The sequence below is a fragment of the Syzygium oleosum genome, unplaced genomic scaffold (genome assembly GCF_021117445.2).
Source record: "Syzygium oleosum isolate NSW1041296 unplaced genomic scaffold, Sole_v2.1 Sole_v2.19, whole genome shotgun sequence".
In the NCBI taxonomy this organism is placed as follows: Eukaryota; Viridiplantae; Streptophyta; class Magnoliopsida; order Myrtales; family Myrtaceae; genus Syzygium; species Syzygium oleosum.
This window is the reverse complement of record NW_026607503.1, coordinates 2,221,425-2,238,420: the sequence shown is the minus strand read 5'-3', so window position 1 is coordinate 2,238,420 and position 16,996 is coordinate 2,221,425. Positions and strand designations below refer to the sequence as shown.

Sequence of the window (16,996 nt, the reverse complement as noted above, 5' to 3'; positions counted from 1 at the left end):
AAGTCTGAGAGTGAGTTGAGAGTTAAAGTAGAACAAAAAAAAAAGAAAAGAAAGGGGTCGGCGTGAACTCTTTTCTCATTAACTAGTTTCTCGTTAACTATTTCCAAACATTTCTAATGACCTAACTTTCTTTCAATTAAATCGAGAGTTCGAATTATGACCACATTTCCCATTTAATCCAAAGTCATCCCTAAAAATCATAAATTTGTAAAAATATGGAAAATGACATAAATGATCCTTGAACTTTGGCCCAATGTATAATGTGATTCATGAACTTTTAATTTGTTCAATGTGGTCGCTGCACTTTTGGTACATGTTTAATCTAGTACCTGTAATATATGAAAATATTCAATGTTGTCCCTGAACTTGAATTAATGGAAAAACAATATTGAACATTTCTATATAGTTCAGGGACCAAATTGAACATGTGAAAAAATTCAGGAATTATATTTAACAAATTAAAAGTTTAAGGATCACATTGCACATTTGGCCAAAATTCAGGAATCATATTGAACAAATTAAAAGTTCAGTGATCATATTATATATTGGATTAAAGTACATGGATTGTTTGTCCTTATCCCTTTCTGATTATTATCGGCCATGATATAATGCAAAAAATTAAAAAAGAAAAAGAAAAAAAAAGAACGTAACCTCAAAATATTCGGCCCCTCCCTCCCTGCGCCTCTCCTCTGTCTCTCTCGTTGGACAACTCTGCCATGGCCAATATATACCCCAGAGGCTCTGTGTCACTGTGAATGAAACAACTCCCGCGTCCCCACCATTGGAGCAATTTAAAAGCTTCCTTGATCAACACAACCACTCTCGCACCAGCAAAGTCAAGCACCCATTAAACAACTCCCGCCATCTCTTTCTCTCTCTCCCTCTGCCGCATTTAAATAGTTTCTCTTTCACACTCATGTTCGACCATCTACCTCTTGGTGAAAGAGATGTTTATCACCCTCCTCGTCGCCCTCGTCGTCATCGTCATGCTGTTCCTCATTAACTGCTGCTGCTGCTCCTGCATTTTCCTCCCTCGTGTAGACCTGGTCAGACGAGGCCCATCATCCCACCTAAGGTGGAATCTTCTCTTTTCTTTAGTATATGTCTGTATATGTATTTGTTTAGTTCGCTTTCATGCTCCTCAAGTCTTGCCTTTGAAGCTCTTGCCGAGTCGGACAACCACGAGAACGTGTTTTCGTCACTAGTTTCAAGAACTTCTTATAGTTCTTACGCGGATAAATGCTCCCCCACCTGCGTATTCAAGTGAACCATTTTACTATTGCTTCTGATGCTGTGTGTGGAGAAAAACATTCTGGTTCTTGAAGGTTCTTGTCTTATAGGATAACTTTCAGTTCTTTGGCTTCGAGGTGGATTTTTCTTTTCCTACTGAATCATGCTTGCTGGAGATTCGAATCTTTTGTTGTTGTTGAGCTATTTCTTTCAGCTGAGGTGTGTTTCCGAAATTTCTTGTTTCAGCTGGAGAAATCTTGACAGGGTAACAAGTTTCCTCGGTGGGTGATAGAGATGCTGCATGGTTTTGGGGATTTTTGTGTCCTTCATAGAAGCAAGTCGAAAGTTTCGACTTATGGAGCATTTCTGGCCATCTGTTTCTGTTTGTTTTCATTGCTTGCCAGAGCGCAGAAACACATTACAGACCCTGCAGAAGGTATATATATGTTATCTGGGCATATCTAAGCTTTACTTTTTATGATTCTGGGACTTCTTGTTTGTCCTGGTTGGAAGAAAAGGAAGTGCTTGCTTTTTTGTAGTTTTTGCTTGTGCGCCTGCCGCAGCAACTAGACTATAGTGCTGTTAAGATTGGACTGAGGGCTTCTCGATGCTTGCTTTCGGTTATAGTTACCTCATGTAAACGATGTTAAAAGTCGTATGTGTTGAAGAGGCTTATGTTGGTTTTGCCGGTTTTCCTGCTGCAGTGAAGGCTTTGCAGGACATTAAGAGGAGTTTGGTCGACCCAAACAAGAATCTGACCAACTGGAACCGAGGAGACCCATGTACATCCAACTGGACAGGCGTTTTGTGCTACAACAGAACTTTGGAAAATGGCTATCTACATGTTATAGAATTGTATGATTCATTCTTCGTTCTTCTCCTTCTTATAGTTGTGTTGGCAATCTCCTTAATAAGTCCTTTTCCCTTTTCCCCTCTCTACAAGCAATTAGCTTCCAGAGAAGCTCATCAACGGGGAAAAGAAATGTACCAATGAGAACAAATGTGATAATTTGGTTCAGTGGTTTTCCTCTCCATTCTTTCTTTCTCATACAATCAACTGGCAACATAATCTGCGGGCCCTTTCGGTACATTATGAATCTGCCTGCATAGCCACCTGGAAGCAGAAGGAGACATGTGAGTCTCTGTGGAGCATGGTGCACGTGCTTGTGTTGTGAGGGGGTGAGAGAAGCTCAGGGTCAAATAAGGGGGTTCACAGATTCGTTCACCTGAGAGGGGATTGGTTTTTTCATACATATAGAGGTCTGAGAGTCCCTTTAGTTATCCTAGAAATAATCTAGCCTTTTACTTGAATTTAGTGGAATTCAGAAAATTAGGCCACATGTGCGCTCATATTTCATCCTGTCAGCACTAGTGTGGCAAATGTTGTTTTTCGTAAGGTTAAATGCAGACCTGGATTTCCGTAGTAACTATTAATGCGATTGTTAGCGGTATTATTGAAATTCTAGTGGTGGCTGTTGTTCTGTTGCCAAACTTAAGGGGTGGATTGTGTAATCTGCTCTTAGTTTTATAGACACAACTATTCGTATTCCATTTAGATTTTTGTTTCAAACTCAACTCATATTGGAAAGAGTGATTGCCGTAGTTTCTTTCCCAAGAATCTAGTTGATGCTATGTCGATATTCAATTTGTAATTTCACTTTGAGGAAACGTAGATTGGGTAAGTCATTTGCTGAAGTTCTTTCAAAGTGCATATGAATGTATGCACTTATTCTTTATTTATTTTTTTGGTGATTTGCAGGCAATTGCTTAATTTGAATCTATCAGGAACACTATCACCAGAGCTCGGCCGCTTATCTTTTATGAAAATACTGTGAGGCATTTTTCCCTAATTACTGCTTCCACCACTCTAGAATGAATGACTCATTTAGAATCTCAGTGAGAAGTCAAAACAATTTCTTACCATTTATTTATTTATTTTTCATCTTTTGCTGAAGGGATTTTATGTGGAACAACATAACTGGCAGCATACCGAAGGAGATAGGCAATATCACATCTTTGGAACTCTTGTGAGTAGAGATTTTACTTTTCTACAGTCTTTTAATTAAGAACTTATTTTTCCTGTTTTAGTGTACAATTTTAATCTGTGGAGAGGTTGACAATTTTCTGATTCATCTTATTACTTTCTTTATCTTTCAATTTACATTTGATATGATGGCTCAGAAAAAAAAAGAGCAAGAAACTTATTCTTGGTATTAATTGCTTCCAGGCTTCTGAATGGAAATCACTTAACAGGTCCGCTGCCTGATGAACTGGGTTACCTTCCAAATCTGGACAGAATTCAGATTGATCAGAACCACATATCAGGACCAATACCTGCATCTTTTGCAAACTTAAATAAAACAAAGCACTTGTGAGTATATTTTATCAAATGTACTTTGAGAATTGGAGCTGGTTTTTGTCACAATTCCGTTCTTTATCTTTTGGTTCTCTTTACCTTCATGAGCAGCCACATGAACAATAATTCACTGAGTGGGCAGATTCCACCAGAGCTATCGCGATTACCAAGTCTTGTTCACTTGTAAGTTGTTCATTCATTACAGCAAAGACATTGTTCGGCACCATAATGAGTATTTTTCTAGAGCTTGTGATCTCCTACCTTTTCCAGATCTCTCTCTCTCTGTCTCTCTTCCAATAACAGTTCATCTGACAAACTTCTGCAGCCTGCTGGACAATAATAACTTATCCGGGCACCTTCCACCAGAGTTCTCTGAGTTGCCAAACTTACTTATACTGTAAGTTGTTTCCTTTCTGGGTATTATTTATTCCACTAACGACATAATAAATTCGATTTTTCTTTGATTTTCTTCCTTCCAGTTATCATATTGTTCCTACATTGTTGTTTGCTCATAAGTCAGATCTCAATGACCATTCAAGTGCTAATTGTCTTCTTGCTGTAAAAATTAGCTCTTCTATAAACATGATACGAAATGTGACATTTTGCACATATCATGAATGAAGTGCCCTTTCACACGCATTCATGAGATACATGCATCCATGCAAACAAACATATGCATGCGCGCAGCACTTGACTCATTGCATTCATTCATCTCTCTCTCTCTCTCTCTCTCTCTCTCTCTCGCTCTCTCTCTCGCTCTCTCTCTCTCTCTCTGTAGGACTTGCAAGGAGATATTTATATCTATTTGCTGGAGTATTTTGTCACAAGTCTTCTGATACAAAGTGTTTGTTTGTCAAAGTTGTACTAAAGATGTTCATTAACCTGTACCAAGACCATCTAAGATCTGAGTTGTCATTCTTGTACTAGTAATTCGAAAGGTTTTCTTGAGAAGATTATATAGTCGGGTGAGATAGGTGAGATAAAGTGGTAGGGAAAATATAGCTTTGGGTAGATCAATATCTGTATACCTGCGTCAGGCTTAAAGTGCAGAAAAAGGCTTGTTCATAAGGTGAAAGATGAACTCATTACAACTCCTATAAACATGAAAATGTACCTCTTACTGGTAGAAATTTTATGATTTAAAGCCGTATGTCTGTATTTAATTTAGCAGGGGAGGTAAGGGTAGCATATCCTCGTTGTAGTCTCTTTTGCTTGCAATTGTCACGGACAACAGGTTACATCTGTAGATTGCAGATTTGAAGTCAAGTCTTGTGAGCATAGAAGCAGAAGCCAATAAGGAGGCAAAATTAGGTCTAATGAATTTCTAGTCATTTTGCTTTGCAAAATGTCGGTTACAGAAAGAGAGGTGACCCTGTCACTTAAGCTGGGTTATAAGTATTGATGCTCTTGACTTTGCATGGAATGGCGGATTTTCCAGTATGTAGTACATAAATAGGAATGGACTCTATGAACATATATGAGCATTTGCAAGTAATGGCTTGCAACTTCTGTAGTTCTTGGACATCAGTTTACTTCATCCTCATGTTCGCCATGGTCTGCAAAAACAGAACTTTGTGGTTTTATCCAATTCCAAATGTCAAGGTGAAGACAAAGTGAGTAGATGTCGTACTCATGGTATTTTGTGATTTCTAGTTTGTCCCATCTCACTTTAACCTCATTGCTCACAGATAATTAGTTAGGCTCTTTGATGAAATGAAAAATTGTTAAGCTTAAATCAAAGTTAACAACCACGCTGGTACAGAATCAGAAGATGTCTGACAATACATCTAGCTTGAATTTTGCAGACTGCTGTCGAACTTCTTCTTTTCTAGCTTATATTATTTGCTTGGCGGTGTCCTGATAGCTACTCTTACATTCGAATTATTTTGACAGCCTTCTTCAGGCAACTTACCAACCAAGTCTTTTTTCTTTGTCTGCAGTCAAGTTGATAACAACCACTTTGATGGGACTACAATTCCTCCTTCTTATGTAAACATGTCAAAATTGTTGAAGATGTAAGTTCTCTGTGTACCGTACTTTTAGATTCAGATTGTCAAAAAGTTGCGAGATGAATCCAATTTACTCATGCTATATAATCATTTCGGACTCTATGAATGATATGAAGTACGTAAATTTTCTAGTTAGTGCCTTTCTTTCAGTAGCCAGTAAAACAAATTAGGTGGATGGATGTATTGTTCCAGATCATATACACCTGGGTCTGTAAGTTTCGGATTTGTGAAAAATTGTTTCTTTATGCTTGCAGAGAGCCAATTTGAGTGTTATGACTGTCTATCATGAGATCACTTCATAACTCTTTTCTTTTTCGAACCATCTCTCCATACCTGATTACATGTAAGTTGCCTTTTAGTGACCTAAGAATTCACATGAACATGATTAGGTGTAATTTAACAGTTTGTGACTGCGAATTTTTTATTCAACAAAACACATCGATACCTCAACAGAAGAATTGGATAACAGGGGAAGAGGAGAGTGAGCGTTGAAGGTTTGCCGAGGGTGATATCTTGGACCAAAGAGTGATGTTATGTAGAGGATGGCCGAGGATGATAATCACATGTGCTATGTATTCTCAACAAATTGCCATATCATTCTCCAACATTCCTCTAATGTGTCAGCCATAATATCTTAACTGTTCAAACTGTTGGCTTTTCACTAGATAGCTTTTATGTGTTTATGTTCAGAAAAATTGGAGAATGATATTCAAATGTTGGGGTGGCATGTTTCTAATATTTAGAAAAGGTATACAGTCTCGGTCAGTTGTGAGATAGAAGATGATGATGTTGTTTCATCTAGTGTTGTTCCAACAACAACCAAGCCTTATCCCACTCAGTGGGCTTCATTTAGTTGTTCCGTCTCTTAAATATAAATTTGTTGTTCCATCTAATTATTTCAACTCCCATCAGAAATTACCCACGTGAAGTAGTATATTCTGTTCAGGAATGATCTCGATGATTTTGTTGGTCCTTTCAGGAGCTTGAGAAATTGTAGCTTGCAAGGAACAATTCCTGATCTGAGCAGTATACCAGATCTTGGTTATCTGTAAGAAATAACTATTCAACTGCTTCAATTAAATATAATGAGAAAAACCTTTTTAGCAAACTATCTGCTCTTGACATCAGGGACCTCAGTTCCAATAAGCTGAATGGGTCCATACCAACAAATAAACTTTCGGAGAATATCACAACTATGTAAGTTTTCTTCTTACTCATTGATGGGAAAAAAGCCCCCGCACACGACACCCCCCCTTCCTTCTTCCATCGATCTCTTAGACTTTGCAGGAATTTAGTATATGATTTTTCTAATGTCCTGATGTTTTTCATTTTCTCAAAAACTTGTCAGAGATCTATCAAACAATGATCTATCCGGAACTATTCCTGCCAACTTTTCAGGGCTTGTTAACCTTCAGAGATTGTAAGCAATCTTTCAGTTCCCTCTATTACGTCTTGTGACTGTGCAGATGTGGTTATCCACTGAGAGAAGACTTTTTGTTCTTTTTTCTTTCCCCAAATGGTGCATCCAGCGATTCAGTAAATTTAACTGTTTTCCAAGTATCTCACCTATATGTCAAGATAAATTGTTAGTAGCATATTGGAAGTAGCCATGCCAAGTTGATATATTTACTTAATTGAAAATGGCTCAATTTTATCCATAATTCACCGTGGCAGGTCACTTGCAAATAATTCATTGGTTGGTTCTGTACCGTCTGGTATTTGGCAAAATAGGTCTGTCCAAGCAACTGCAAGATTGGAAGTGTAAGAATGAGAATGTGAAAATCTGTTCAACTTTAATTATTAAATCTTTTTTTTTAGGAGTTGCATGAACTTTTCAATTTTTCAGGTATTTGCAGAACAATCGATTTGTCAACATTTCGGGTAGCACTAGCCTTCCTCCAAATGTCTCTGTCTGGTTTGTCTATGCTCACTCCCATCCTGAAATTCACTCATTTCGTAGTGTTCTGGTTTAAATGTTTCTGCCCAGTTGAAAAGAATCTGAAGTTTTCAGCAATCAGTAACTTCAGGGAATGGAGTTGAAGAGATAATCACCTTCCTACTTTGTGCATTATTTTCTCTGCAGGCTTCAGGGGAACCCGTTATGCTCGAACAGCAACCTTATTGAGTTTTGTCAATCTCAAAGTTCGGGTGTAGATAGCTTGCAGAACACGACATCTGAAGGCTGTCCCACTCAATCATGCCCGCCCCCTTATGAATATTCAGTGTTGTCCACTGTTCCGTGTTTCTGTGCTCTACCTTTGCTAGTTGGATATCGCTTGAAAAGTCCAGGGTTCTCGTATTTTGATGCCTATGAGGATGCGTTCATGCAGTACATGTCAGGGGGTCTCAACTTGTATCTCTATCAAGTGCAGATTAATACCTTTGCATGGGAAGAAGGACCTCGGCTGAGGATTTACTTAGAAATTTTTCCTGTCTCTCAAAATGACTCCTCCCATCTGTTCAATAAAAGTGAGTTAGTAAGAATCAGGAGCATGTTCACAGGCTGGAAAATTCCTGACAGTGATTTATTTGGACCCTATGAACTTCTGAACTTCACTCTTTTGGAGCCTTACCAGGAAGGTCAGTTGTCAATGACTTTCTAATTAAATTCATCTGTTCTTTTTTTCCTTTCCTTTTTTAATTTTACAAGGTAAAGTCTAAGAATTTGAGTTCTTCATTCATTCACCATGGTTTGTTTTGCACACTTTTTTGGTGATCTGGTGCCCTTTCTGTTGTTAGAATACTCTCTTCATCCAGGGTCAATGTCATGAAAGGACATTGTGGAATCTTTTTTTCTTGGTCAGGGTCTTTGTATTTCAATTTTGTCGCACGTTGCATTGACATTCAATTTCAAGCAAGTCAATACTTCAACCGAGTGCCTCTTAGTGGTTAGTGAGATATAAGATGCACTACATGATGCGGAAATTGGCATGCCTTGTTAGATTGCCGTCATGGTTTTTGACTGATTGCTTGCAAAGTTTTCTGATGAAAGCAATCATGATGATTGTTATAAGAAACTATCGAAGTGCACTAACCTGAGTGAATGGACCCAAAGGTTGAACCTTCTCTAATATTTACCCCTTTATATCTCCAACTCTGGATCTTTTCAGCTGATCATCAGTTGTAACATTTTTGACGTTGTATATTTTTTTAAGGGACACTCGAATGGTTATCTATATTTGTGTACCTCTGAGTATAAATAATCCCTGAGCTCATTAAATCTGGTTTCGGCAGATATTGCCCTACTATCTGTTTTTTATTAAATGCTTTTGGATGTATTTATTCATGTTCTTTCTCCTTAATATGATGGTTGTGTAACAAGAACCCGGTGTGTAATAGTTGTCACTTCGACCCCAGTGCATTTCCCACAGATTATACTGCACTCCCAAACGTGAAGTTACATTGCGTTTTAATGATTGATTTGCTTATTGTCTCATTGTTTCTGGAACAGAGTTCCCAACTGCCTCATCATCTGGCATAAGCAAAGGGGCTTTGGTTGGCATAGCGCTGGGAGCCATTGCCGGGGCTGTCACACTATCAGCCATTGTTTCACTGCTTATCGTGAGGAAACATCTGAGAGACCATCCTGGAATTTCAAAGAGACGCCAATGTGAGTATAAGAAAATGTGGAGGAATATTTTTTCATATGCTTGCGCCCTGTCTATTAAAAGCTTTGGTTGGTTACGTGTTGATGTCATCAGATACATGTTCCCTTTTGTCAAGAGTTGATCAGTAGCCAAAAGACAATTTTCCCAGTCATTTATTCATGCAAAACATACTATGCAACTCTATCCTGGGAAAGAGGCCATCTGATGATTGCTTTACGCCTTAACGATAGTTTTTCTCTAAGTGCTCTAAGGATGGCAATAAGAAGACTCTAGCAAACTTGGGCAAGAAAGTTACTGCTTAAATCCCGGAAGACTTCTTGCCCAATTTTTTTTTTGGGACAGATTCAATAGCTATTTAAGGGGGTCCAGCTGTCGGATTCTCGATAATAATCTTTGGCCCATCCTTTTGTTTTCCGATTGTACTATTTATTACGCGCAGGATGATACATCATATGCCAATGGATGATTTTTTGTTAATTGAGAGAGTATTTCGAGTTGCATATTATTGCATATTCTTGACAACGAGGATTCCCTTGAGAAGTCTTCTCGAAATATTGAAATTGATGTCATTCTTTGCTCATCATATCTTTTGTGCGGCTTTATTAACAACTTTTTCTTTTTCTTCTTGAATTTACTTGAATGTGTATCTTAAAGAGCACTCTATAGTCTTCATACTGAAAATTTTTAACTTCGGAGCAATACTGAGCCGCAAATTGTTCAAATTAGTTGGTGAGTTACTGTATGTCTGAATGATATCTGTAACTTTGCTCTGTATCACCTGCAGTATCTAAGACGTCCATCAAAATTGATGGTGTGAAGTGCTTTAGCTACGGAGAAATGGCTTCGGCTACAAACAATTTCAACAGCTCCACTCAAGTAGGTCAAGGAGGATACGGAAAGGTTTATCGGGGAATTCTGGCTGATGGCACAGTTGTGGCCATAAAACGGGCACAGGAGGGGTCATTACAGGGTGAAAAGGAATTCTTGACGGAAATTGAACTTCTTTCAAGGTTACACCATCGAAACCTTGTGTCTTTGCTTGGCTATTGTGATGAGGAAGGTGAACAGGTACTTGTTATTCCTTATTTGTAAATCCTACACTGATAGAGTCTACAAAATTTCAAGCTTGCCTCATATCCAATTGCAATATATCCACTGTCTTCTTTCTATGCACTTGATGATCGCTGTACAATTTTATGCGACGTAGCTCCTGATCCTGTAGGTTATATATTGAAGGTAAGCTTATATGGCTTGCTAGTTAGATCTGTCAAGCATTTCCTAGTCATTTAATTATAAGGTGCACATAGGAGAGATAGCCTGTTTTGTTCTTATGATCTAACTGCTCACCAGGGAAGTTCTCAGCATCTCTGCATGTAATTGAAATGATTAAGTCTATCTAGATATTGTGCAATGTATTCATTCACATCACTTGAATGCATTCAAGAGATTGGGTTGAATAAGTTGTCAATTGTGGACCTGGGACTTTAAAATACCAAAATAGGAAGTGGATCTATTTCCATTGCTATGACAATGCAACCAACAGCATTGTCAGAAAAGGATTTAGGAAAAAATAAAAGATAGTTTTGCTCTTCATTGGCTGAGAATAAAACATAAAATAACAGAACTTTTTGCTTTTCTTTTATTTATGCTAAGGAAAGATATAGATCATACTCCACTTTAAACTTATAAAAAGGAGAAAAACAATACTCCATTTACAAATGAACTTAGCGAAAGCAACTTGTGATCGGTAGTAAGACTCCTATTTGGGCGTCGGATGATAATGTTATGATAATGTTATACGGAGCGGAATATGTTCTATAGCTTAACACTCTTCCTCACACGAATGCTAAAATGATGAGAAAGCCTGAAGAGCGCAAATGCCGTATGAAAAGCCTATGGCAATTGCGAAAATCCAACACATATAAAAGGGAGCCCATAAATGGGTGAAAGAAGGGTGTTAGCAATAGAACTCGAGATCTCTAGCTCTGGTGCTAAGATTAATTTATGTAGGCCGCCATTTACACCAAAAGTTTTAGAGTAGGGCGCGAAAAATATTTTACAGCTTTACAAGTATGAGTCGAAGTCTGCGAAAACAATAGCAAGTGGAATTTTGGACATGAACTCCGTCCTCTTTCTTGCCTTTACCCTCGTGGCTTCATTGAGATATCTTCTCGATTCTCTCTGTTTCGAAATTCAGGATTATCAAAAGGTTGAACTTGATAGTATCAGTTTATTTATTGTATATCTGTTATGCAGATGTTGATATATGAATTCATGCCCAACGGAACTCTACGAGATCATATTTCTGGTACTTTCTTGTTGCCTTCTTAGATGGTCTTCAATTTTATTCAGCTTGTCAATGTTCTTCTTCTTATCTTTCGTTTTTTCCCCTGGAGTCCACGGATGGATGAAAGTCGAAACCTTATATATAGCAAAATACTTTGTGAAATTGTTTTTTATCTCTTTTGTATCTGATGCTTAGAATATTCTGATAGAAGAATTCAAAATTGGTTACCAGTTCTCTGAAGTTACCAATTTTAAATAGTCATTGCTTGTTATATTTCAGGTCGATCAAAAGACCCTCTTTCTTTTGGGATGAGACTGAGAGTTGCCATTGGTTCGGCCAAGGGCATCCTATACCTGCACTCAGAAGCAGATCCTCCAATTTTCCACCGCGATATCAAGGCCAGTAACATATTGTTGGATTCAAAGTTTACTGCTAAAGTTGCTGATTTTGGACTATCGAGACTTGCCCCTGTTCCGGATATTGAAGGCGTTGTACCAGGTCATGTGTCGACGGTGGTCAAGGGGACTCCTGTAAGACCTATTTCTCCTATATTAGCAATTTGCCAAGCTTTGCTTGATTTGGTTTATGTATGTTCTCTGATTTGTGCAAGTTTTTCTGGTGTTTGTTACATAAATGGTCGTCGGTCTCAATTCTACATCTGCCTTTAGAGCTACCTTATAAGTCTGATTTGCCAAGAATATCTGCTTATTGCCATATAACAGTTTTTGGTGCAAGTCGTCTGAGTTTCTCTGTGAGAAAAGTTCACTTCCTCGTTGTAGTTAACTTGTCAGTTAGCAAAGAGTAGTAGGACTTATTTGAGGAATATATTCAAGAGAAATTGGAGGGCCATTTGCTCATTTTGTCAAGAGTTACTTTCAATCAATTGTTGTATCTAAACTTCAGGTACTGTATTCTTGAAATGGTTCGACTCGATTACACTAACGATCATCCATTAGAAAGTGTCAGCAAGTCTAACCCAAAAGCTTTAAGTGTGTGTTTGAATAGATTCTTACTTTATCCTTTTTGTTTAACCTAAATTTAGCGACATACGTATTTTGAATTTTTTTTAACCCAAAACAGCCAAAACATTCACAATATATAAATATAAATGTTGACACGTAGATTCATATATAATATTTCCAAATTATTTTGGCGAGAAAGCAAAGAAGTATTCTTTTGCTTTTACTAAATTGTAAACAAATTGGCCCGCTATAAGGTGGCGGGAGACGTGTATAACGCCATCGTAAACCCCAATACATAAGCGATGCGGGATATTCTAGAACTCCTTAACAACTTGAATCAGCTATGCCCGAGAATAGTAGAAGAGGTCAACACCTGCTTACATGTATTTACTATATGTCACTGAGACGTCAGAGATCAAAGACAAATTATTGTGGTGAGGGTATTGGGTTTGGAACTTATACACAGCTAATGAATATGTGACAAGGAATGGTCAGATTACAGAAGAAAATGCAGTCAATATACTGAATTTCTTGTTACTGAGTATCAATATATCTCAGCCCAAGTGAAGAATGGCATTCTTTTTTCAATGCTGACGGTATCCTAAAGATTTAACTGACTTGGACGTTGGGAAATTACTTCTGGTTCGCAGTATGGCATATATTACTAATTTCGATTTCACTGCTGATGCATCACAATTTAGCTATTCAATCTCCAAAAGAGTTTATTTGCTTGCTCTTTCTTCTTTACTTGCCCTGTTGCTCTCTTTCTTCTATGCAAATGTACAAGCTCCTCTCTAGAATTTGGCTTGATCATGGTTTACCAGATGGGAATATGAGTGTCTTGTCTATGTCAAATTTGCAGGGTTATCTCGACCCGGAGTACTTCCTGACTCATAAATTAACGGACAAGAGCGACGTTTATAGCCTTGGTGTCGTATTCTTGGAGCTATTGACCGGGATGCAGCCCATCTCGCATGGCAAAAACATTGTCCGTGAGGTAATATCATACTGTTTCAGTTCTTTCCCATGACGTCAAAGATAGCTATGATGTGGAAATTATCAAACAATATGGAAGGTTGCCTCGAAAGAGAGTATGTGCTAGATGGCGAGTGCAAGTAGTGTTCATTTTGTTATATCGGCTCTATTGCATGAGATTTTTTCTCATGTGTACGTGGGAGCAAACAGGTTCGCAGGACAGTCGAAGGCTTTGAAGTGGGTCCTGATTGTGCTGACTTCGTAATTTGTTTCCTGATCTGAAAGTAGCTTTGAGTATCGTGGGGCTCTACATTATGTTGAACACCGAAAAGTGCATTCATTCTGTGACCAAGATTATGGAGTCTTAGTACAATTTGATACTTAGTAATAGAATTGCAATACATCAGTTACACCGTATTCTAGTATGTTTCAACTTTTTAGTTGGCATGGCAGGTGAATATCGCACACCAATCTGGCACCACCTTCTCTATCGTTGATGGAAGCATGGGATCTTATCCTTCAGAATGCGTCGAGAAGTTCCTGATGTTGGCCCTCAAATGTTGCCAAGACGAGACAGATGCACGGCCTTCAATGGCAGATGTCGTGCGCGAGCTGGAAAGCATATGGCTTTTGGCACCCGGGTTAGATGGTAGGACGACGGAGTCCTTCTCGATCGAGGCTACAAATAAAATGACACCGCCGTCTTCTTCTTCTGAGATAATGAATCCTAATATGTCATATGACGTCTCTGGCAGCGACCTCATCAGTGGAGTTACTCCGACGGTCACCCCCAGATAAAGCCGTTTCGCCGTCTTTCTCCCTCTTCCTTTTTTTGTTAGGAAACTTAGGCAAAAATAGCTTGATGGACCTTAATTAGTTTGCTGATGATGTAGTTATCTATACTCCAAGATGCCTCAGAGCAGCTGAATTAGCTTTCGTTCATTTATGCGCCAATATATGTTGTATAGGACCTATAGGTCATTCACAATGCTTGTTCATCCTCAGTAATAGATGACTGGAAGTTACTGCTTAGTCTGTTCAGATATTGTTTGATCTCTCTCTCTCTCAGCGCTCGCATTTTTGCATGCGTGTATCAAGGTGGATGCATTTGTTTCCCGACCGCTATTTTACTTAGCTAACGCGGCTTGAGAATTGAATACTCAACCATGCATTAGCTAAGGTCCAGCCAAACTGGGTTCAAATCACTCAACCGAAGCCAAGCTGATTTGAAGTTGTCCCGTTTGTTGTGTTCAGTTCAAAACCAGCATTTGGTTTTACGTGTTCTCATACCTTATCGAGAGCTTGCATCTAGACACTTGACTAAACAACTAGCTGAATTAGCAGGCTATGTCACTAGGTGCTCGGCCTAACCGTTGATTGAACTGAAACCTCGTCATTACTATGGGAGAAGCTGTTGATAACAAGGGTTAATCCACCTCTAGATTGTCCCTATTGGCACGTCAGGACGGTTCAGATTACAAGTCGAACCTAACTTTGTGACTCAAGCTCGCATGCTATAAAGAACGACGTGTCGATTTCTCAGGCTCGACCGGACCTAGCACAAGCAAGGATTAGGCTAACAAGTTTCCTCAATTTGTAGGCATTTGTTACTTGGATCTTGAATTCCTTTCCTTCAAGTAATCTACTCTTGCTATTTAAAACTAGTCAACACACTTTCCCCAGACATCCGACTCTGCAGATGCCCCAAAAATCACCCTTTTTTTATCACTAGAATGTGACCCATGCCATCCCATACCCCGGATATAATGACTTAACTAAAGAAATGAATCAATACCATATGCTTAAATTCTTTGAGGGTTAATATTAGCATTTTACTTGATATTTTTAATCACATGGACAGAAAGTAGTAAAAGGAAACCTTACTATTGCATAAAAACCTCTGATATATCACATTAATATAACTATAAATGTGTTCAGTATATACTAGAATTCCTACGTGGGTCCAGTCAGTCTTCGTGGCCGTGGTCGTTTCCTTATCTTGTTTCTCCACCGCGCATGCGACGTCTCAATGTTTGAAAGCCACATTGCTCACTTCTCGAGCCTCTTCTCAGTTTTCGCCCTCTTCCTCCATTGGACTGTAAGTCTCCCACAGGGATAAGCAAAATGGCAGCTGCTGCCTGCTTCAACTGCGCCACGCCGGCTGGCACCGGTCTCCGGCCACGCAAGCAATGCCTGGACAACCGTGTCGTTTTGGGGACAATCGTCGAACAGCTGAATGCGACGAGGGTGAGCATGGGACAAGGACGGCCTTCGAGAAGGTCCAGGGTCGAACCTGTAAGATGCAGCGGGATCGGAATAGGGGACTTCATTGGAGGCGATCTGCTGAAGCCCGACCTCGGCCGCTGGCTCTCGGACGTCGAGGAGCACAAAGCGCTCGCCATCTACACGCCTCACGAGGGAGGCTATGAGGGCCGCTACCTCGCTCGCCTCAGGTACCAGGGCTACTACTTCCTCGACCTCACGGCTCGAGGCCTCGGCGACCCCGAGACCACTCTCACCAAGATTCACCCTGTTTGCCCTGTAAGCTTACGAGTTTCCCCAGCTCCGTTTCTTTCTCAGTCGCAATCTCGTCCTTTCGGACACCCTCCTGACTGCGATCCCACTCTTGCATTGGAGAGGTAGGCGCACGTCGGGAAGCAGCCCATAGCAAGGTGGTATTTCCCACCGGAAGTGGATTACAGGCTCGCCGCGCTACCCCCTGATGCCAAAGGCCTAGTCGTCTGGATAATCGAGGCCAAGGTAGGTTGAGACGTGAGCCTCCTCGACCTGAATTCTTTGGAGGTATAGGCAACTCGTATTGATGGTTGATACCACATGACTCTTCTTGTTCTGCAGGTTCTGTCCAAATCCGAGCTCCAGTTTCTAGCCTTACTTCCCACGCTCCGGCCAAAAGTCAGGGTCATCGCTGAATGCGGAAACTGGTAGACGCACAAACCTATAGCCGTCTGAAAGTATTTTACTAAGGGCGATTCAGTTCCACATTCCATCGCTCCATGAGATTTAGCTTTAAGCTGCTTCTTTTAAATGCATGTGCAGGCGAAAGGTCATGTGGAAGCCGCTTAAAGAAATCGCCGGCCTGACTGCAGATACCGAATCATGATCAACCCCAGCCAGGAGGCACCAGTAAGGATATCTGCAGAATTCGGGAATGCACTGTAGATGATTTACAATCTTCCAGGCAACGATTGCTCCGACTTCGCTATTGTCTGAGGACCTCTTAGTTGGGTCAAGGAGAAGCATCAGAAAATCGATACAGTCCTCGGCAAGCTGTAACCTGTGCAGAAACTACAAATGTGGACACAACTATTTTTGCTATTTATTGCTCTTAGATTATCTACTCAGGGAATCCAAACGAGCATATATTTTTTTAAATGTATCACCACCCGGAAAAATGCATAAGCAAGGAAGATACTGTTTGTTGCATCCATTGTATTAGATTTCCTATCATGTAATCAACTAACAGACGGAGGATCACGAAAAAATCACACCTGAGCCGGTAAAGGAAAAGCATAGCGGTATCACATTCTCATGCTATGGACCTCACCCAA

At 39.7% G+C, this 16,996-nt stretch overlaps 2 protein-coding genes across 4 annotated transcripts; both read left to right on the top strand.

Moving 5' to 3' along the window:
* Window positions 1-738: 738 nt before the first annotated feature.
* Window positions 739-14,457, top strand: LOC115670213 (probable LRR receptor-like serine/threonine-protein kinase At1g06840). Of its 3 annotated transcripts, none has more exons than XM_056320003.1 (21): window positions 739-1,075; window positions 1,477-1,666; window positions 1,935-2,085; window positions 2,990-3,061; window positions 3,186-3,257; window positions 3,458-3,601; window positions 3,698-3,769; window positions 3,912-3,983; window positions 5,527-5,601; window positions 6,575-6,643; window positions 6,724-6,792; window positions 6,944-7,015; window positions 7,270-7,356; window positions 7,442-7,510; window positions 7,679-8,175; window positions 9,047-9,205; window positions 9,988-10,271; window positions 11,460-11,511; window positions 11,770-12,020; window positions 13,315-13,449; window positions 13,881-14,457. In XM_056320003.1, the coding sequence occupies exons 2-21, from the start codon at window positions 1,525-1,527 to the stop codon at window positions 14,223-14,225; spliced, it is 2,889 nt and encodes a 962-aa protein (XP_056175978.1). In that variant the 5' UTR covers window positions 739-1,075; window positions 1,477-1,524; the 3' UTR covers window positions 14,226-14,457. The 3 variants fall into 3 exon arrangements, with proteins under 3 accessions (XP_056175978.1, XP_056175979.1, XP_056175977.1); XM_056320004.1 differs by lacking the exon at window positions 739-1,075 and adding an exon at window positions 1,099-1,325; XM_056320002.1 differs by lacking the exon at window positions 739-1,075 and adding an exon at window positions 1,099-1,367.
* A 990-nt stretch (window positions 14,458-15,447) lies between these two features.
* LOC115670212 (NAD(P)H-quinone oxidoreductase subunit N, chloroplastic) lies at window positions 15,448-16,875 on the top strand. The gene is made up of 4 exons (XM_030591427.2): window positions 15,448-15,968; window positions 16,071-16,187; window positions 16,284-16,369; window positions 16,485-16,875. The coding sequence occupies exons 1-4, from the start codon at window positions 15,552-15,554 to the stop codon at window positions 16,546-16,548; spliced, it is 684 nt and encodes a 227-aa protein (XP_030447287.2). The 5' UTR covers window positions 15,448-15,551; the 3' UTR covers window positions 16,549-16,875.
* The last annotated feature ends 121 nt before the right edge of the window (window positions 16,876-16,996 follow it).